The 21,809-nt window shown below is 48.2% G+C and overlaps 1 protein-coding gene across 3 annotated transcripts in view; it reads right to left on the bottom strand.

Moving 5' to 3' along the window:
• Positions 1-823: 823 nt before the first annotated feature.
• CRISPLD2 (cysteine rich secretory protein LCCL domain containing 2) overlaps positions 824-21,809 on the bottom strand; it is a 78,213-nt gene continuing 57,227 nt past the window's right edge. For all 3 annotated transcript variants that reach the window (XM_077133209.1, XM_077133210.1, XM_077133208.1), the window contains 3 exons: positions 21,011-21,086; positions 14,624-14,757; positions 824-3,312 (listed from right to left, as the gene is read on the bottom strand). In XM_077133209.1, the coding sequence (XP_076989324.1) occupies positions 3,258-3,312; positions 14,624-14,757; positions 21,011-21,086 (265 nt within the window). In that variant the 3' untranslated portion in view covers positions 824-3,257. The remainder of the gene's footprint in view (positions 3,313-14,623; positions 14,758-21,010; positions 21,087-21,809) is intronic.

Here is a 21,809-nt window from a genome sequence, read left to right as displayed (position 1 = left end):
AATGCGGCTATTCTGATTTGAAAGGTTAAAAAAAGTATTTACAGAAAAAATATAAAGTTTTTGCAGATTTAATGCAGGCTAGGTTCCAGTCCTCATCGCCAATCCCGGATTCACATCGTTCTTGGCTCTTTCACATTTCCCTTTTAAATTCCAAGATAGACAGTTTTACTTTTAAAACAGCTCACTTATAGAATTGTAAAAAGTATTCCATATATGCAGAAACAAAAAAAGCAGCATTTTGAAATCAGCTGAGGTCAGTACAATTCTCGTCTTTGGCGTCAGTTTAGCTAAATGAACCTGGTGCTGGTGCCGGATGGAATGGGATGGGAAGTAACTTGATTTTGTAAGTGTTTAAGCAGGATTCATCCATACTGCATTGCACTGAGGGGCAGATTCCAGTACGTTGTTGCACTGGCACCCACCAATTACCACATAAAAAGTCAAACACAACGCCAAATCCAAAGCCTTAGAAATCTGAGTTCAGTTCCCAAGAAAACAGTGATGGCCTAACAATGCAGAACTTTCATCTACAGTTTATCAGCATTAAATTAGTATTGGTGAAGAAACACATAGAGAGTTCACAGTAACACCCAGAGGGCCCTTCTGGTGTGTGTGTGCGTGTGTGTACAGCTCTGCCCAGGTCCCCTCCTGTGCTGCGCGTCTGGGGGTTGCAGGGGGTGGTGGCACTGGCGAGGGGCGTGGTGACAGGACCCCCCACCTGTGCCCCCCTCCTCCTGCTCACCCCCATCCACCCCAGGGATGAGGCTTTGAATGCTTTATTTCACAGACGGCTCAGACCAGTCCATGAAAGATAAGTCTCAGAAACACTTTGGGAGGCAAATATTTTTTATTTAACCAACAGCAAAGCCCCTGTTCATGCAAAGCACAAAAAGTTACAATCAACTTTTGTACACAGGAAGTAGTAAAACACACCATTTTTCATAGAAAAAAGCACATATGTAAGCTGCGGGCTGAGTGAGCCTACAGACATGAGGAAAAATCAGCACACCCTTCAGAAAATGATGGGGCAGAAATCTGAAAGAAACTGTAACTTTCCGCCTGGAGGCAGGAGAACCTAGGAACCCACTCTTGGCTTATGTATCTTCTCATTAAATATTGGTTAAGTGCCAGTGATGTATTGGATGCTGTTAAACACAAAATTAGAGGTGGTCCCTGATTAGAAGGGCTTATCATTGGTAGTCTTGTTTCCATTTTAAGGGCGTGATCAAAAGAAAAATGGCTCCAGTTTCAACATGTTCGTGAAGATAAAGCTACCTGTGAGATCTGGTTCTGAATTTTCTTTACTGTTTGAAGGGTTGGGTTAGGAGGTATCAAGAATCCTGGGAACTTTCTCTTAAGGCTGTGGGGATAAGTCACTATGGAAATTTAGGTTCCTCCTTCCGGGGTATGCTTCAGAAACAAACCCACCGAAACTGCCCTGAACCATTGCCCCATTCTGGAAACCTGATTAGTGGCTCTGATCTACCCTTCAGTCTCGACAGCCACAACCACAGTCCAGCAGCACACACAGTACCCAGAAGGTTCCAAATGCTTAGATGTTGGCATTAACTGGACACAATACCTGTTAGGCTGAACAAATACTTTCACCCTGACGTTTGGGGTTGAACAGGCAGTACCTGTGAATTTCTATTGGCCCACAATGAACAAGGCAACACATAGTTCTCATGTTAGCTTCAAGACAAGGGTTTTCACAAACTTCCTAAAGGGTGTGTGTGGGGGGGCTATAGGCCCTCAGATTCTGCATTCATTAAGGACGCAAAGAATCCACCCCTTATTCCCTCCCCAGTGAGGGTGTCTTGTTCAGAACCTTTTGGTTTTGTACTTTCTGCTAGTTCCCTTGCCTTAGAAATAGCCCGATGGAAAGCAAATCAAATTTGAACCCCGTTCACAAAAGTGACATACTGGCCAGCCTGGTCCAGGAAGGATGGAATTTTACCTTTTGCAAATAAATGCTATTCATAAAAGGGTATTTCATTTCTCTGTGGGTTTCTGGTCTGGGCTTATGAAGGATCTTTATAAAGAGATGGAAGCCACAGAGCACCGTGGGTCAAAGTCACCCCACAAAAACAGGTGAGAGACCCTTCCAGCCCGCCGCCCACCACTGGCCCTGCGCCACGGGAGGGTTTCAGAACCACAAGCCTCTTCTCTTCCCGGAGCTGCTGACCTAGTGAGGGATGTGCCCAGGAATCCACCCTTCCCTCTACTAAAAACCAGGTCATCCAGAGGATGAGGAATCTGCACATTTAATTGTAATTTTTAAGCAGCAGCAGCAGCAACAGAACAACGCTTACTTTGGCTATTCTCAGACCAACCGAGACTAGCCGAGACTAGAGGTGAGACAGCGCAGGCTTCAGACAGACTGGCTCGCTCGCGAAGCCCTGGTAGGAAACGCTGCACGGAAACGCGGGGGTGGGCAGGAGCGCGCGAGACATGAGGGCAGGGAATAAAGAAGAGATCCTGGTTCGTTAGTCCCCAGCGGGACCAAAGGTCATGGCAGAAAACACAGGGGCCATGTGAAGGAAAGGAATGACAAAGACAAGGTAAATCTCTGGAGTTACTGCTGAACTCTAAATAACCCAGCACCGCTGTGTGTCTAACTAGCCCCGTGAGGCACGGCGGGGTGGGAGCCTGAGCTCTCCTCTTCCCCAGCCCTCTTGTTCCTGCCCATGTGTCTGACCAGCAAACATTGTACCCATTTTTCTCCGTTGGTAGGACGGATTACATTTTTAATTTTTAAATAACTACCTTCTCCTCCACTCCTGAAACTCTCCCTGCCACTTGCTCAGTAGACTCTCCCACATGCCCCGACTGCCTCTCAGTGCTGCGGTCCAAACCCTTTGTCCTCGCGGGGGGGCTGGACTCGTCTCTCTCCAACCAGAGAAGAACATCTGGGAAGGAGCACCTCGAGCAGATGTTCCTGTTAAGAGATGGGTCAGATCCCTAAAGGGGTCCCTGTCTGTGCAGAGGGGGCACCCAGATGGCGCCCCCCAGGCTTCAGCACGACTGGTCACCAGTTGTCCAGCTGCCTCACCGAGGACACCACTCTCCATCTGATGACATGAGGGTCATCCTCGCCAAAGGCCACGGAGGGGAGTTCGGAGTGACACTGAGCACCATGCAGAAGAAGTTTCCGACTCTCCATACCTCCAGCCCCACCCCCCAAATGACAGAATAAAAACAAAAAGCAAAACCCGAAGCCCTCCTGAAGACACCCCCTTCTTGCTTGGCACTGGAAGTTACTGCCTGACTGCAAAGATCCGGAAGGCCTTTCCGTCTCGAGGGGTCCTCAAGCTGAAAAAGAAGGAGAGGCATGTTACTAAACGCTCTGATGGACCTACCAGGGGCCCCTCCTGCTGCGAAGGGAATCTGGGGGTAGGGAGGCCCCTCCATTGCAGGGCCGCAGCTGTGGGAGACTTGCCCGCAGCTGCTGAAAACAGCTTCCACACTGAGTGAGCAACAGCTGGCAAATTCCATTTTCTTTGCAAACATGCCTGGGCTTGAATCTAGGTCAGGGTCATTAAGTTATTTTCTTTTAACTCAGGGATTTACTGGCCCCGTCTGTCTGAATTTGACTAATTCTCCAAGACTTCTTCCTGCCTTTTGCTGCCACCTGTCACCTCAAATAGCAGCTGTCCGGCTGACAGTTTAATAGGTGTCGTAGTATAACGAAAACGCACACGGTGCTGGGATTAAAACAGGACACACTGATTGAGCCTGCATTCTGTGCCAAGCCCTGTACACACTGTCACCTCTCCCCTGAGGTAGGTGCTGCTATTACCCCCCTTTCCCAATGTCACAGGTGAGGAGGCACAGAGAAATTCAGGGATTTATCCAAGGTCACACAGCTAGTAAAATCTACCCTCTCACCACAGGAGCTAAATCCTTAGCTAAGTGAACACTTAAAAAGCAGGAGCTTTATAGAGGTGAAACATACCATAAAATTCAGTCTTTTTAAAAGTATGATTCAATGGTTCTAAAGTAATTTTACAGGGTGGTGCAACCATCTCCAGTTTTCAATCATTTCCCCCATCTCAAAAAGATCCCTTGTGCCCATTTACAATCAATCCCCTCCCCGCAGCCCCCTGCAACTTTTAAACTAGGATTTGGCTCTATAGATATGGTGATTATGGGCCATTCATGTAAATGGAGTCACAGGATATGTGGCCTTTTGTGTCCGACTTCTTTCACTCAGCACAATGTTCATCTATGTTGCAGCAACCTCAGGACCTCATTTCCTTTTATTGCCAAATAATATTCTAGTGTATGGATAGACTACATTTTGTTTAGCCAGTTCTCAGTTGATGACCATTTGGATTCTTTCCACTTTTTGGCTACTAGAAATAAAGTTGCTGTGAACACTCATGTACAACTGTTTACGTGGACATGTGTTTTCACTTCGTTTGGGCAGATACCCAGGATTGGAATTGCTGGTAGTATGTTAAGCTTGTGTTTAATTTTTAAAAAGCTGTCGAACTATATCCCAAAGTGTGTGCACCATCTTATATTCCCACCAGCCAGGTGTGAGAGTTCCAGTTTCTCCACATCCTCGTCAACATTTGTTATTGTCTGTCTTACAGCTATTCTAGTGGGTGGGAAGTAAATCTCACTGTGGTTTGAGTCTGCATTTCCGTAAAGCTTAATGAGAGCGAACATCTTTTTTATGTGCTTATTAGCTATAATGTCTATTCAAATAATTTTAACCAGTTTTAATTGGGTTGTTTGTCTTCCTATTATTGAGTTGCAGAGTTTTAAAAAATATATATAGTTTAGGAACTATATAGGTCCCTTATCAGATATACAATTGGGAATATTTTCTCCCATTCTGTGGGTTGACTTTTCACTTTCTTCATTGTATCCTTTGAAGCACAACACTTTAAAATTTGATGAAGTAATGCTTATCAATAATTTTCTTTTATGGATTGTGCTTTTGGTATCACATCTAACAACCCATAGCCTAATCCAAGGTCACAAAGATTTATACCTGTTTTCTTCTAAGAGTTTTCTAGTTTTAGCTCTTACATTTAGGTCTTTAATCCATTTCGAGTTAAGTTCTGTATGTGGCGTAACCTTAGGGTCTGTTTCATAGTTTTGCATGTGGAGCTCCAGTTGTCCCAGCACCATTTGTTGCAAGGACTGTTCTTTCCCCATTGAATGGTTCTGACATCCTTGCCACGACCGCTCTGGTTGAGTGGAAGACTGTGCACATGCAACAGCAAGGACAGAGGTGGGGGACTGAGACTTTCTAATCTGAAGACTTACTACAGAGCTACAGTAATAAGGCAGTGTGGTAGCGGCATAAGGATAGACAGGTCAGTGGACTATCACTGATTGTCCAGAAATAACCCCCCACATCTATGGTCAATTGACTTTCAAAAAGGATGCAATTAAAAGGCGGTAGACACCCATCCCTGTCTCTCCCCACTCATTTCTCCTCATCAGAGATATTATAGGTCTATGTAAATAATTACATTTTTTCTTCCCCACTCATTATTCACAAAAATACTATGTACACATTAGTCTGCATCTCGATTTTTTCTCTTAATAATATATCTCTGAATTTGCTTCCTTTTTATACACTGAGAGTTTCTTCAACCTTTTTATTCAGCTGCATAGTATTCCATTCTATTAAAGTGCTATAATTTATCTAACTGGTTCCCTATTGATGGATATTTAGTTGCTTCTAATCTTTGCTTCTACAAAAATGCTACAGAGAATAACCTTGTCCATAGGACTTACTTCTCATATGTCCGGCAGTACCTGAGGATGAGTTCCTAGAAGTGGCATTGCAGAATCACAGGACATAGGCTTTTGTAATGCTGACAACTCGCCAGCTGTGCGTAAAGGTTTCACCAGTCAGTGCGTGACTGCCTGCTGCCCCGCATGCTCGCCAGCAGAGAGTGTTAGCCAGCCTTTGGTTCTTAGCTATTCTAAGGTAGAAAATGGCATCCCAGAATGATTTTAATTTGCATTTCTCTTATTAAGAATGGATTGAGCACAAGGTTAACAGCCCAGCCATGATTTCTAGCCACAGTTTCCTTTAGCGTCCACTCCTTCCCCCTGACAGTGGCCCCTGACATTGGAACCCTGGACTGATAGACGACTCTAAGCCTCCCTGATGGCTTGGTAAGATTGACACTCCTTTCCCCTGACAACAGGCTGCTTGGAATTCCTGGTTGTTTTTCTCCCTTTCCCCATGGCAGCTTTGCGCTTTTGGCTACCCTGGACTTGAACTTTTGAAACATGTATCAGATGGGAGCACGCAGAGAGAAGGAGACGTAAAGGACACTGAGAGCCAAGACGCAAGCACAAGGTACAACCACGGACACCACCTCGGTCAGCAGCTTCTCAGGGGGCCAAGAAGGGGTGGGAGAGAGTGCTATCCTCGGGGCCGCAAACGAAGAGTCTGGGGGAACCTCCCAGAGCCACAGGATGTCCTGCTGTTCCTCATGGTGGGCTGGTCATGGGGAAATTTTCAGAGTTTTGTGGCTTCTCTGATTTACTGCTGGGCTGGAGAGATTCTGCAGCTGGAACATGGGTTCTCCCATATGTACCACTCCAACAACCAGGCACCGGGGGGTCCCTGAGTTAATCTGCCAAACTTGGGGGCTGCCTCCCCAAGGTGCCTGGACGTCTCACCTGGATGCACCAAGCATCCCCACTAAACAACCTGTCCACCTCGAGGCAAGCACCATCCCCGGAGAGCTGGGTGCATCTTTCTAAACCCATCAGTGAGCTGACAATGCCAAAGGGGCTGATGCGTCACTGTCCACACCAGGTGTTGGTCCCGTCCCCTGGCTCCACTGCAGAAAACCCCCAAGGCTGGGTTCCTCAAAAAAGCCTTCAGATGTCACCCACCCCCCGCCATTTATTCATGCCTCAAACACTCACTCAGCTCCAGTTATATACCAGGCAAGTTGACAACTGTACTAATTTTGATTTAAAAAAATAGAGGTGTGATTCGAGAAGTCATAAAATAATGTTTTCAACCTTCTTTTTCCAAATCTTATCCTTCAATTCTCTTTTTGGATAAGCTTGTAATTTCCATATGTCTGATGGGAGCATAAATTGGCATAGCATCTCTAGACAATTGTCATAAAATACATTGAACATTTTAGAAAGGGTACTGAATAGTTTTCACAAAGGGAACAGAACAATTTTCAAAAAAGGTACAGTTGCAAACCTTCAACTTAGCAATTTCTTCTGTCATTTGACGAGTGTTTACTGGGCACCGATGATGTGCCAGACCCTGGGCTGGGTGTTGGGGACATGGGGTTAACCCAGTGTAAGGGACCCTCGATTTCCTGGAGCTTACAGCCCGGCAGCACGGATGAGCAGCCAACAACGTGAAAGCAACAATTTCCGAGAGTGGCGATTCCTGGGAGGAAGCTGCCCAGGGAGATGGGATGGGTGTCCAGGGCAGAGGGCGACTCTGGACTTGGAGGCAGGAGAAGCTTCCTCGGGGGGGCAGCATCTGCACTTAGGTCTGTGTGACCAGAGGGCCTGGCCCCAGCGTGAGAAGTAACAGAAAGAGTCAGGGAGGTGGAGGTGTTGCAGTGAGGATGCGGGATGGGGAAGGGGAGGGGCCAGCCCAGTGATGGCTGTGCGTGATGGTGGGGGGACCTAAACAGGAGAGAGACATACTGTCCACTGCATAAAAAGACCGTCTTGGCATCTGTGGCTTTTCTACAAAAAGGAAGTTATTTAAAGACCTTGTGACAACAGTGCACAGGCTTGTGCAAAGATGTTCACTGCAGTGTTGTTATAGTAAAAGCAGAAAGGGCAGCCGCGCGGGTATCTAACGATGGCCCAGCCACCCAGCGGAACACCGCGCGGCCACTACGGCGATGACACATAGACAGAAACGACAGAAAGGTAGTCACAACCTGCTGCTGACTGACAAAAAGCAACTAATAAGATACAAATACTATGACCCCATTTTTGTTAAAAAAAAAAAAAAGTGTTTGTGTGTAAATGCAGAAAAAAAATTGGAAGGAAACACACCAGAGTGTTTATAGTGGTGGTTTCTAGGAGGGGGCTTTTGAGTGGTATTAATTAAAAAAATATATTTTCATTGTTTTTTGATGTTTCTCTAATTCTCTTTTTTTTTTTTAAATGAAGGAAGGAGGGAGATAGACCCAGGAAGGAAGGGAGGGAGGGAGGGGAAGGGAAGAAAACCAGTACAAAACTGTACCCTTGGACATGGGGACGCGCCTCCGCTGACTCAGCCCACGCGGGCACTGCCTACTTGAGCTGAGCTGTGACAAAGGAGCTCTGCTGTGAAACAACTAGTGTCCCTGCCATGGGCGCTGAAACTCACTCCCTGTGTCCTGGTCTCTGCCTGGCATGCCCATTACTCCCACGGACGCTGCCTCGTTCCTAGAGACCTGAGCCCGCTCAGGGCGCACAGTCCCCACACGATGTGCAATGCTCTTCCCACTTCCAGACAAGGAACCAGGGCAGCGAGGCAAGGGAGCTGGCTGCAGCCTCCCGGGTCTGGATGCGGCGGGATGTACTCGGGCTGTCCCGGCTCTAGTCCCTCTCCTGGCCATCTTCCTCTGTGGGCACCATCCGTGGGGGTGAAGCTGGCCACCCCCGGAGCACAGCGGGGAGCTCGCCTATAGCAGGTGGCTGCAGATCTGAGGGCACCCCCGACCTCAGGCAGCATCCTGGAGGCAGGGCTCCCACCCGCCCCTGCAGGCTCACCCCTGCCCTACAGCGCTCGGGGCCCAGCTGTGTGGCCCTGGCCCAAACACAGGCCCCACCGTGACGAGCCCGCGGGCCTCCTTCCAACAGGGAGCAGGGCTGGCCCCCGGGGTCCCGCCCTCAGGGAGGTGACTGGTATGCAGGAGCCACCCCTGACCCAGTATGACCTCGGGCATGTCTCTGGCCCACTCTGTGCCTCAGTTTTCCCACCTGCAAACTGGGTCCAGTCCTGAGAATTCTCCAGCTTCCTCCATCTACCCCGGGCAGACCTCACATTCCCAGCCCAGGTCAGGCCTGACCCCCTCTCCAGGAGCCCTGCGGCCTCTGTGCTGTGTGCGCTCCTCAAGCCCGGGGCGGCTGAGTGCTGGTCAGGGAACCACTCGTGACTTCTCTAGACATCCTCGGGCAACTCGGGCCCCCTCGCCCAGGCGAGGCGGATGGAGCAAGCTGGCCTTCGTCCCCCTCAGTGGCCCTGAAACCATTCAGAGAAGAAGACCACTGGGCACAGTCTGGCCCAGAGTGGGGGCGGCTGTGGCTCCACAAGCAGGACCTGTCCCGGGAGTCAAGGTGTTTCCCACGAGTTGCCAGTTCTCCCCTAGAACCCAGTGTTGAAACAGTAGAAGATGGACAACCATGTACCATTCTGGTTTTTTAAAAAGTGCAAATTATTTTTATTGTATATGTATAATATATTAAAATACATTATACATATACATGTCTATCTACCTGTCCTTTTTTAAACAGGGATTCCAACCCTATTCTCCCAGACTTGCGGGAACAATAGTTAAACACAGGTTCAGATCTCAGCTCTAGGGCCCTGGGCTGGTTCATCCACTTCTCTGAGCCTCGGTTTCCACATCTGTAAAATGGGCTAATAAAAGTACCCACTTCTGAGGAACCTGGAGAAAAGTAAATGGGCTCATGCAGGGAAAGCACCTGGCTCAGCACCCAGCACTTTGCTCCCGGGAGGCTGACATCCTCGATATTTAAGCGCACGCTTTCTCTGAGCCGCATTTCCCTCATCAGGAAAATGAAGATGAAAACCTCTTCCGATGCCAGCCAGAGCCTGGCACGTGCTGGGCATGCACACACAGATAGGAGAGTTCTCCTCTTGGAAGCCTGAGCTTTCATGAAACATACAACATTTTTCAAGGAAAGAAAAAAGTTCCAGAACAACATGTATAATGTGTACCCTGCTTTGATGTTTATGGGTTTGTACGTACACAGGAAGAGACAGCCTGGAAAAGTGATAAGAGAGCAATGAACAGAGGTTACCTTGGGGCAGTGCACAGGGTGCCCGCAGGGGGCTCTTATTTTTTATTTTCTAGCCTTATTATTTAAATGACAAGTATATGTATATATATATTTATAAAGAAAATTTTTAAAATTAGAAACAAGTGTACCTCTGTGTTGTCAGGCAATGCACGGAAAGGGGTCCGTGCCCAAGTGCGGCAATTTGTCTGGGTGAGGAAGTCGAGAGAGGTGGCTGAGTGGGGATACCAGAGGAGATACCCTGGGTTCAAGTCCCAGCACTGTACCTTGTTGGCTGGGTGACCTGGAGCAAGTCACTAGGCCTCTCTGTGCCTCCCTTTCCTTACTGATAGAGTAGGGATTCTGATACTCCCGCTTCCCAGGGCTGCTGTGGAGATCAGAGGAAATAACGTGTGAACAGATGTTAAGACAGTGTGGGGCAGGGGGAGGGTGGGCAGCTGGCCATTTCCACCAGCGGCTTCTCTGCAAGGGGAGGGAACAGAGCACCCAGCCTTGGGTAGCCCAGCCTAGGGGAGAGTGCAGAGCTGGAAATAAGAGCACACTAGTTTCTGCTGCTTAGAGTGCCAGGACTAGGGAGAGTTCTCAGACATCCACCCCTTGCACTTTCCAGAGCTGTGCTGTGTGCTGTGACAGTCACCAATCACCTGCGGCAAGTGGCACTTGAAATGTGTTTCATCCAAACTTCAATGTGCTGTGAGTGTAAAATACACTCTAGAGTGCCCATATTTCATTAAACAAATTAAAAATTCTCATTAACAATTCTTCTATTGATTATATTTGGAAATGATAATAGTTTGGTTTTATTGGGTTAAATAAAATACACTCTAAAATTTCCTTCCTGTTTCTTTTTACTTTGACTAATGGAAACGTCAGAATCCTATATGTGACTCAAGGCATATTTCTATTGAAGACAGAGCTTTCTGTCTCTTCTATTCCCTGCTGCAGCCCCATTAAGGACACGCCCATAAATGTTAGTGAATGAATTCACTACCCAGACGAAAACCAGCCCACACATACTTCTGAATGCAAGCAATATTTTTAAAAACTGAGTGACTAGAATGTTATCTGTCATTGTGGATCTATTTCTCAATCTTATGAAATCTGTCTCAAAAAACGGTCCTGGTCTAAGAAAAAATCTTTAACTGATTTTCACCCAGATGTCCAGCTTTTTCCTGAGAATATTTAGACAAACCACCATTGCAACATCCAAGCCTCTTTCCAAGACCTTTTCCTTCTTTTGCTCTCCTTGGTGGGTGTGGGAGAGAGCTGGAGTCTGTTTTCTCATGCTGTCCCCATTCTGCAGGACCACCTTTCAAAATTGCCGGGAAATCCTCTTCCCGATAAAGGTTGTTGCTAAACTTTGAAAACAGAACCAGCTTTTGACCTGGGGGCTGAGAATTCTGTCCAGGAGGTTTATTTGTTTGATTAAAGGGTTCCCTCTATCTAAAACAGCATTTGCCATGAGCTGGTTACAGTGACCCCAGCACCCTCAATTCCCTCGGGGCAGACTGTCCGTTCTAGGGTCCCAGCATCTGTTTGGGACAGAGTCCCCCTTGGTCCTGGGGCTAGGCCCCACAGTCCCTAATGGGATCAGGCTATGGGGAAACTTCTCTGCCTAGGGCTTTGCACAGAGGGCGCTGTCGAGGCCCCATCTCCACAAGGGAGGTGTCCCATCTCTACAGATGTCTCTGCCGGAGCCGCATCTCCAAGCCCCCTGCTGACTTGATGCTCCCCCAGCCCCCTGCACCTTCCCTCCAACACACCATGTGCCCTGACTTGGTGTCGCCACTTCTGTGCCATCTGTTTCCCCTGAGATGCTAGAGATTTGGCCATCGCATTCCTTGCTGGCCTCTGGTGTCCAGCTTGTCCTAAGGGTACACTAAGTGGGGAAAGGGGGCAATGCAAGGAGGAAGGAATGAATTCCTGCAAAAGGCTTTATTCCCTGTCCTGAAAGGCATTTAGACCATTTCTTATGATTGAGTCACTCGACCCTATGTGAAAGGAACCTCAGCTTCCTGATGTCTGAGGAAGGCTCTAGAAGCTCAGGATAGCAGCAAGCACCACCGGATTTCAGCAGACATGTGCCACGAGCCACTGGGCAAGGGCTCTGCATGTACTGTCTCATGTTCTCCTCCAAGGGACTCATTTTACAGAGGAACAACTGAGGCTTGGAGAGTCCGGACTGCCGGTCACGAGGACAGACAGGGACCCATCAGAGCCAGCCTGGGCATGGCTCAGGTGCTCACCCGTTTCCCCTTCCTGTGTGGCAGTGGGCTGGTCCTTGCTCCTGGGACTGGGTCATCTCAGTACCAGGGCTCCAGCACAGGGCCTGGCACCTGGTAGATGCTGGGCAGCTAGTAAACAAGTGACTCCATAACAAGGCATCATGACGATGTGCCATGCAGGTAGGAGCCCCTCATTTCGTCCGAACTATCACAATTCTCTTACTTGGCATCAGGACCCCCTGGTGGGTGTGTTCAGACAGACTGCTGCCCGCAATCCCCCTCCCCCGGCCGAGCCTCTGATTCTGGAGGTCTGGGGTGGGGGGAGGTAGGAGAAGTTGCCCTTCTAACAAGTTCTTGGCTGACTCAGCTGCTGCTGGCCTTGGGACCCCCTGTGAGAGCTGCAGCCCCACTAGCAGCCCCCTCTGGGAGGCAGGTACTTGCATACCGGCCTTTCCCCTTACAGATGAGGACACGGAGGCACAGAAAGGAGGGGTCATTTGTCCATGCCTCCTCACAGATACCACCCGGCAGGGCTCAGGAAGGAAGAGCCCCGGAGGAGGGCAGCTGAGGCGGACTCTGGGGATGTGGGGAGAGTCACTACCATCTCTTCTAAGTGCCGCAGCAGCCCGCGTCTGTCACACTCACCCCGGGCAGAGGCCACCTGGAGATGCACCCAACGATGAGAAGGATTAGGCCATGGGGCGCCCCCCACCCCGTGACTGTGGGAGAGAAGCCTCTTGGGGCCTCCTCTCAGGCCCCCGCCCTCCCCGAGACACCCACCGGGGGTGGGTACACAACAAAGGCCCTGGGCCCCGGCCCCAGGGGGCGGTGAGGGGCAGGAGGACGGAGCCTGTCGGCACACTTCTCAGGAACGCCCTCTTCCTCTTAAAGGGGGTACAAAGAGCCCTACAAATGGGCGTCTAGGGATTTCTTTCTGGCCCAGCCAGGAAATTCCACCTAATCAGCTGCTCCATTTCCCTCCCATTAAATCAATGGAATTTCCTTTCATTAAGCTTTTCCAAAGTTTGCCAATGTTGAGGACAACACAAAACTGTTAACTCTAGCTGTGCGAGGCGGCTGTGCAGTCACTGAGAAGGAGTCTCAGAAGGACTGAACGCGTCTCAAGTGACTCCATTCTCAGGAACACACATGGTGTCACCCCGGAGGCTGGCAGGAGGCACAGGCTGGGCCCTGCAGGGAGCTATAGAAGCTTCTGTCTCAGAGGCTTGGTTCCTCAGTGTTCCTGCTTTTACAGTCCTTTTCTTAAGAGATGGCCCCACGAATGTAAACTCTTCAGTCCCACCCCGCCTGGCTCTGTCCCTGGAGGGTGTGATAATTGCTCCCATTTCACAGATGAAGGCACTGAGTCTCAGGCAGTCCAGGCTCTCGGTGGAGAGCACAGACCTGAGTCTCTGGACTCCAGGGTCTGTGACTTTTTGCTCCCATGGACAGCATGGGTGCAGGTAGGAATGAGGAATGTGTGCCAGGAAATGGCTTGGCATCTTGAACACAGGGGGGACCCTTTCTGAAGAACATTCTGGAAAGGCATATCCAAAGCCTTTACCCAGAACTTTCACTTCTAGGGATTTAAGGAAACAATCCTGGATATTGTGCAAAGGATGTTCTAAATGGTGATGTTTACTCATCAAAGGATGGAAAAGGACCCAAACTTCCAGCAATTAAGTGGAGTACGGTACATTTATTGACAGTACATTTATTCTATGTGGTTACTAAAAATGACATAATAACAGAGGGAAGACCTTTATCATCTGTTGACTGAAAACTGTGTAATAACCACCCTTGCTGAGTGCTCGTTCCTGTAAGGCCCAGATAAGCATTACCTGATCACTTCTCCCAATATGTCCAAGAGGCAGGGACACCATTATACCCACATCACAGATGAGGACACCAAGGCTCAGACAAATCAGGGAAGTTGCTCAAGCTTACAGAGCTGATAAGAAGTGGAGCCTAGGTCTGAGGGACCCCTAACTCTCTGCTCTTATTTATATAGTGACTATAATTTGGTCTTATTTGCTTTTATAAAAAAAAAAAATGCACATAGACACAGAAAAAAGGGAAAGGACCAGAAGGAACCACAGCAAAAATCTAATAGTAGTTCCTCTGGGTGATGAGTGACGATGACAGCATTTCTTCGTGCTTATCTGTTGTTGCAAATTTTCTACAAAAACATGCATTGATAATATAAAAGAAAATGTTCTTATTCAGGAAAAAGAAAGCCAGGGAGGAGGAAAGCACAGGCCAGAACTGGATGGCCCAGTAAGAATTAATGCCAGCCCACTTGAGAGTTTTGCTGCAAAGGAAAACGTCATCGGGGCTCCTCCTCAGCTCCCAAGAGCCCACTGCGCCAGCCTCGGGTGCCAGAGCCAGAGAGGCCGTCCTACCTTTCTGACTGCACGCCGTTCCTGAGCGAACCCACATAGATCTTCTTCTTGTCGACGGGCATCACGTCTGCGTAGCCCCCGCTCTCGTCCCCGATGACGCCGGCGTGCACCGCTGTCCTGCAGATGCTGGACGTCTGAAAGAGCGCAAGAGGCAGGTCAGTGTCAGGTAGGTTGGAGCTCCTGGCCCAAGCCCTCCCGGAGTCAACCACTGCTCGGCCACTGGTCGGTTGGGTGCTGGCCATATCCACCCTAGGAAATAGCCATTGCTGCCTGCCTGACTCCTCACGGTCCCTCCAAAGGTCCTGGCATCATTCATTCATTCATTTGACAATATTTTCTGGGTATCTACCATGTCCCCGGTGCTGTACTGGGCACTGGGGGATTTTGCAGGGAAGAAAACAAAGACCCTGACCTCATGGGGTTGAGCGAGACAGTCAAGTAGACGCAAAGACAGAGGAGGTGATTCCTGCTGCTGACAAATGCTACTATGACAATAAAATCAGATTGTGAGATGAAATGGCTGGGTGGAGGGGCTTTGACATTTGACCTTCAAACTGCCAGACAAAAAGGAACCAGCCGCAGTCAGGGGACTACCTCTAAGCACAGCATTCTATGTAGAGGAACTAGCTAGTGCAAAGGCCCTAGGTAGGAAAGAGCTTGTTATGACCAAGGAACAGAGAGGAGTCCAGGGTGACTGGAAAGCAGTGAAAAAGGAGGTCAAGGCAAGACCTCCAAAAAGAGCTGGGGCCAAGTGCGTGGTGTCTTAGCTTAGGCACCAAGGGAACTGCTGGGACTTAAGCAGGGGCAGGATGTGCTGTATTTTGTAGTCATTAAGAAGTCTACTTCCTGAGTAGGAAAACCCTCAAGTTAAACTTTTTCTGTTAGGGTCTTAACTTATCCGATAGAAAAATGGACCTCAGGATGGGCTGCCTGAGAATAATGAATCAATGTTTCCCAAAGTGGAGGAAATTCGTACAGAGGAGGCGGGGTGGGGGGTGGGTAGGTGCTTGTTGAGGAGTCGCCCTGACCTGCTGAGGCAGAATGTCCCGAGACAAGGCCCAAGAGGCTGTGGGAAACTAGTGGGCTGAGAACCAGTGTGGTTCTTTCCTACGGTCCTTTCACCTGGCCTGTGCTAAAATCCAACCTTATTCTTGGCTGCGAGTCTCAATCTTCATGATGCCTCAGAGGAACCTGTGGAATCTTTAGGTGATGACACACCCAGGGCCCCCAAACTCCTCCCCGATAGGATTCAATTGCTCTGGGTAATTTGGAAACACTCCTCACTCCTGTTGTTCCCATTCACAGGCTAGAAAGCATGTGCTCAGAGAGGTTCAGAGACTTTGCCAAGGCCACATAGCAGTTAATGGCCAAGTAGAGGCTTGAAAGAAAGTCCAGCTGAGGGTGAAGCCTCACCCCTCATCCCTCATCCCCAGAACCTGTGAATATCTTGCCTTAATTGGCAAAGGGACTTTGCAGATGTGATTAAGTTAATAATCCTGAGACGAGATCATCCTGGATTTTCTGGGTGGATCAGAGTCATCATAAGGCTCTTTGTAAGTGGAAGAGGGAGACAGAAGAGATCAGAGTGAGGCATGAGAACCATTCAGCTGCCCTTGGCTGGCTTTGAAGATGGAGGAAGGAGCCATGAGCCAAGGATTGCGGGTGGCTTCAGGAAGCCAGAAAAGGCGAGGGAACAGATTCTCCTGTAGAGCCTCCAGAAAGAACCAACATTGCCGACATTTTTATTTTAGCCTGGGAGACCTGTGTTGGACTTCAGACCTCCAAAAGTACGATAGATTTGTGTTGTTTCAAGCCAGCAAGTTTGTGGCAATTTGTTAAAGCAACAATAGGAGATTGTTTTGAAACAAGAATGCCCCACCCACTGCAGTGAGTGGGTTCAGTGACTCAGATCACTGGCCTATAAGTAATTGGATTTATTCGATCCTTTGATTTCAATGACTTGAAATTATCCAGGAAATAGAATCACAAGGAGAATTGCCCCATTGACATTTGGGCCACATGCTCAACTGAGCCAACTGTTTGAACTGGTGAGTCTAGTTCAGCAACCTGCCGATTTAGGAGAGAAAAGGCAGACCAGTTGTCTACAGACCAAGAAAACTGGATCCAGACCTGCCTTTAGCCAGTCTAAGGACATGAGTATTGGTTCAAGGGCCTTTGTCATGGCAGGGGGGCTCAGCCCACCAAGTGCTGGGGTGGGGGTGGGGGAGGTGACAAACGGACAAGGGGGAACAGAGGCCACATTCGACCAGGTCCCGAGTTTGACAGTATAGCCACCTCCAAGGCAACTGCTCATTCAGCAAGAGGGTGGGACTCAGTTTGTTCATCTCTAGAGCCCTATGCACAGTGCCTGTTACTCAGGAATCATCTGGGGGCTGAACCAAGGGTGTCCCAATGGGCTGGCTAACCAAGCCAAGAGAGAAGACCAGGAGAGAGAAGCACTCCACCAGGCTCAGGGGAGAACTTCCAGAAGTAATCAATATGCTGAATCTAGTCCTCAAGAAGTCAGTCTGGTCAGCACAGCTGCTGTCCCCAGGCGCTGCCCACTGTCCCCAGCCCTGGCTGCTTAGTTTCTTAGTTCCTGTATCCTTACCCATCTCAGCCCATCAGGGGCCCCTGAAGCATTTCTAAAGCAAAGAAAGCTGGTGTCCCTGGATCCACAGAGAGAGGACATTTTGTCTGGAAGGTGACCTTGACCACCCCTGCACACATCCCAACACCAGACCTGAGTGATGGACTGAGACAGGCTCTCTGAAGACACTGAGTTGAAATATCAGAAGGTGATTGTTATTTCCTGAGCCTGCAGCTTCTTCCAAAATGACAGCACTCCTTTTCCAGGGGTTTGCCCTTCAGCCCATCAGCTACACTCATCCTTCAGAAGCCAAATCGTTTCAGGCAGGGCCACTGGTGGTGCAAAGAGGAAGACTGCTCCCCAGGGGGCCCCTGCCCACCCTGCCTTTTCCCTGGGAACCTGATGCTGCTGGAAAACCATACAGGCAACACATACATTCACATTAAAATTCCAAAAACTGGATTTCTTGCTTTCCACGACCAAGTTACTGAATAACTAAGGGATGGATTTTTAAGCCTGCACTGGCACATCTCATCTTCAATAACAAGGTGAAACGGACAAGCACAGGTTCCTAAGCCTGAAGTTTGAAGTGCAGGGACCTGGGGAACTTTCCCGGCTTTCACACCGGAAGTCGGGCAGTCCGTGAAAGCCCTCAGTCTACCACATCTGCACAAAGAAGAATTCTCATCTCAAAGGGATTTGTGCCCCGGGAAGTTTAAGAGTTAAGAAGCACTGAATCTGCCCCCAACTCAAGGAAGTATTTCAGAGTCTTCTGAAGTCACCACAGGCAAGCTGCCCCGGGGGGTTTCTGGGCTGTGAAACAGGAGTTTTCCTTGATAGGATCAAGCTCCGGGGCTGTGAGTATGAAAACCTCACATTGCAACAGATCTTTCTCATGCAATAAGATCCAGTTATCAAAACACAGCCAACACTGCTTTCTCCTTTCCCTTCACTCTAGCCACACCTCTCCTTCCCCCCAGCTTCTGGACGAGGTACATGTTGTCTGTTCCTTTTCTCAGGGCGTGATGCAGCGTGAGTATTCAAATATTTATTGGCAGAGCAGGGACAGCCCAGGATGTGTCCTCAGAGAAGCTTGGAAACCAATTTTCCCTCTCCCAGTTGCCGGCAGCATGACCTTGGATGACCTTGCTTAACCGCCATCCCTCCCCTCCCCCACCAGTCTCTATTTCCTCCTTATAAAGTGGAGAGCGTGATAGTAACATTTCTGAGCATTCACCATCCTAATCCCTGTTCTGCTTCTTATGTAATCCAAGGTTGATATTCCTATTGGTCTCTCTTAACAGGTGGGCAAACCGAGGTCCAGGAAAGCTAAACGACTTGGCCAAACTCGCTCAGCAGGTGAACAGCAGAGCAGGGAAGCGGTCCCACGGCTGGCAATCGATGGCACTCTGTATGGACACTAAGAGTGAAGCCCTCCAAAGCGACTGTGAAATAGCCTTGAAATAAAGAAAGGGCTGAACACAGGCTGGCACACAGTAAGCACTCAATAAATGTTACCGCATAACACAAACACCCCCTCCCCACTAAGCATTGTCACCCCTGTCACCACCACTGTCATATGTCCTCAACGGACTTTCCTCTCTGACCCAGGGGTCCTCAAAGTGGCAACCTCAGCACTCGGAACTCACGAGAAACGTGGGTCACCCAGACTTGTGGAACTGGAAATGCTGGGCATGGGGCTGGGGAGTCTGTGAGAACAGGCCCCCCAGTAGATTCTGATGTATGTGCCAGTGTGAGAACAGCCAACCCCCACGCCACAGCAGACAAGAAAATGGGCAGGGAGGAGGGAAAGGTGCATGTGCCCCACATCCCACAGTTGGTAAACGCTGTGTCTGGAACCTAACCCCCGCCTCCTGACCCAGACTTGGCTGGGTCAGCCACAGCCTTCACACACCTCCTATCCGCAGCTGACTATCTGGGTCCCTGCACTCTCCCCAAAGTGAGGGGCGTGCTAAAGAATGCATTCCTGGAGGAAAGGCAGGAACTGAGGACACTGCCGAGCCCTTCAAAGATCTAGAGACCACGCTCCCCAATAAATCTCTTTGCAAAACAGACATTTTCTAAAAGGCACTGCCTTTGCCCAGAACACACAGTGACCTAGAATCTAAGACCAAAAAAGAACCTCTGAAATGAAGGTGGCTTCCCTCCTTCCTTTCTCTTTCTTCCTTTCCTTTTCCTCCTCCTCCTTTTTGAAGAGCTGTTTAAGCACTGAGCGTAGTGTCTGCATTTATTCATTCCTTCATCATTAATGGACATTACTGTGTGTCTGGTGTTGTAGCCGACAATGTGGTGCAGGTTTTCCCCCACACGCCTGTTCACACAGCGTCGCTGTGCGTGAAGGTCCATGCAAGCAGCGGGACAGAATACGGAAAACAGCAGAGCCTGAGGCCAGACACACCTTAATTTGAACCTGATCTCTGTCATGCACCAGTTGTGTGATTTGGGGCAGGTTATTTTGAGCCTCAGTTTTTCTCCTCCATAAATGGGGAAAATGATACCTAGAGATGGTGTTTTTAAAGAATCTAAAACAGAGTGAGTGTTGAATAGAAGGTAGTTTTTATTATTATTACTAAGTTTTCATCAATTTCTTACAATTCTACATTTTTTTTGTATTTCATATTTAGCAGCAATGTTGTTTGGTGCATACAGGTTTGATTTGTTTATCTTCTTCATAAATAGTACCTTTTGTGCCACTGAATAACTAACGGTTTTGTTCTATTCAGTGCATTTTTTTAACCTTATATTACATTTTTTTTAGATTGTAATTTAACACTCCTGCTTTGTTTGTTTGTATTTGGCTACAATTGCTTTGCTCATCCCTTTATTTTAAAATAATTTTAAATCACATTCTCCTTGCAAACACTTAGTGTAACAATTAATATGCATTGTTTTACCCTTCCATTAAAATTTGGAACTAAAATTTGGCTGAACAGTTTTCAAGAAGGAATAAAGATTCATTTAAAGAGGAAAGAAAAAAAGAGGAAAAAGAAAAAGGTTATCCACAAGGGCTGCCTTGACTTTAAATGGGAGCAGAGGTGAATCATGCTGATCTAATCACGGGCTTTCAAACCCAGAAGTTTCCCCAGACTAGATAATCCCAGCTTTGGGTCATTCTACAGAGAGTAAATGACTTGACATGATCTCACATCCTGTTGGCAGAGCCAAGAACACATTCACAGTTTCTGGGTCACATTTCCAAACTCTGGAAACTTGAGAGGACAGAGACAGCACTTTGGAGGATTCACTTAAGAAAATCAGACTGACACTACCCCGTTAAAGTTAGGAGGAAAAAATGGAAGAGATGACACCAATAGGATAAAAGTCATTGCTAACAAGTAGTAAATTAGGAGTAAACTGTTTTTCTCCTTATGCTTTTGGCTTATTGTGTTCATAGCCAAAACCAGTTTCTATGAATGAATGTGTTCATAGCCAAAACCAGAAAGGACCAGTTTCTATGAATGCATCAGGAAAGATTATTAACCATTTGAGAAAATACGTGAAGCGTGAAAGCCTCTGAAATTGTAAATGCATGTCAATGGGAAAGCAGGATTCAATCTACAAAACTGTCAATAGAGTTGGGTAAGATAAGGAATTCGGATTCATAAACATAAGTAAGTGGAAAAACTAATACTTCTGATGGCAGAAAGGAGTAATCTAAATTTAGCCAGAGGGGTTGGAATGAGATCTCAGATTTCTGGTATCCAGACTTTGAAATGTGGTTTCTGAGCTCTGAACAGGCTTTGAGAGGCAGTCACTGAAAACGCCAGCATACTCACGTCTGCATAGATGTTGGTTCCAAACACGGGAGCCCAGTAGGCTGGTTCATCTTTGCAGTGTGCTGGACAGTGAACTCTGAGAAACAAGAAGCATTTATGCAATGGTTACAACCAGCAGAAAACAAAAATCCTTGAGAAGAAGCTGGCTCTCTTTATCTGAGTTTCAGGATCTAAGAAGTAGGAAAGAAAACTACCATATAGCTTTACTCTAAAAGAAAAGAATATTTATTTCCCACCCTGGTGGTAAAGATATTTTTCGTTTTCTTAAACAATGCATGCAGAAGTTTAAAAACTCTTATAAAATCTCTCTCTCTCTCACACACACACACACACAAATGTAAAAGGGAACAGGACTCTGACTGCTGAGAGCATGAAGCTGTGAAAGACTGTGCCTCCTATTCTTGGGTGTCGGCCAGTTCACACCGCAGGTACATTATGGAGATCATAATCAATAGACTTTTTTAAAGGCCGCTTTCCTGTGTGGAGGGAGAGGGGTGTGGAGGGAGAGGCTTCACCTCAATGAGTCACAGACGCTTCCAGGGAGGGGCCCTGATAAGCCGAGACAGAGATGTGAAATCTCGGTTGCTCGGTCACCACAGCCCTGCCAACCAACCACACTGGGAATGAGGAGGGCTCCTCTAACTGGAAATGGGTGGCTCCTAGGTTTGAGAGATTCAAACCAGGAAAAAACATGAGCTTTACTCAAGAAAAGTACTTTTGTGTTCATCTGGAACAGCACACCATGGGCTGGAGTCCAGAGACCAAGAAACCAAAATGGCGGCTGGAGCCATCTGGCTCT

This window comes from Tamandua tetradactyla, chromosome 16 (genome assembly GCF_023851605.1).
Source record: "Tamandua tetradactyla isolate mTamTet1 chromosome 16, mTamTet1.pri, whole genome shotgun sequence".
NCBI classification, from domain to species: Eukaryota; Metazoa; Chordata; class Mammalia; order Pilosa; family Myrmecophagidae; genus Tamandua; species Tamandua tetradactyla.
This window is presented reverse-complemented; position numbering and strand designations above follow the sequence as displayed.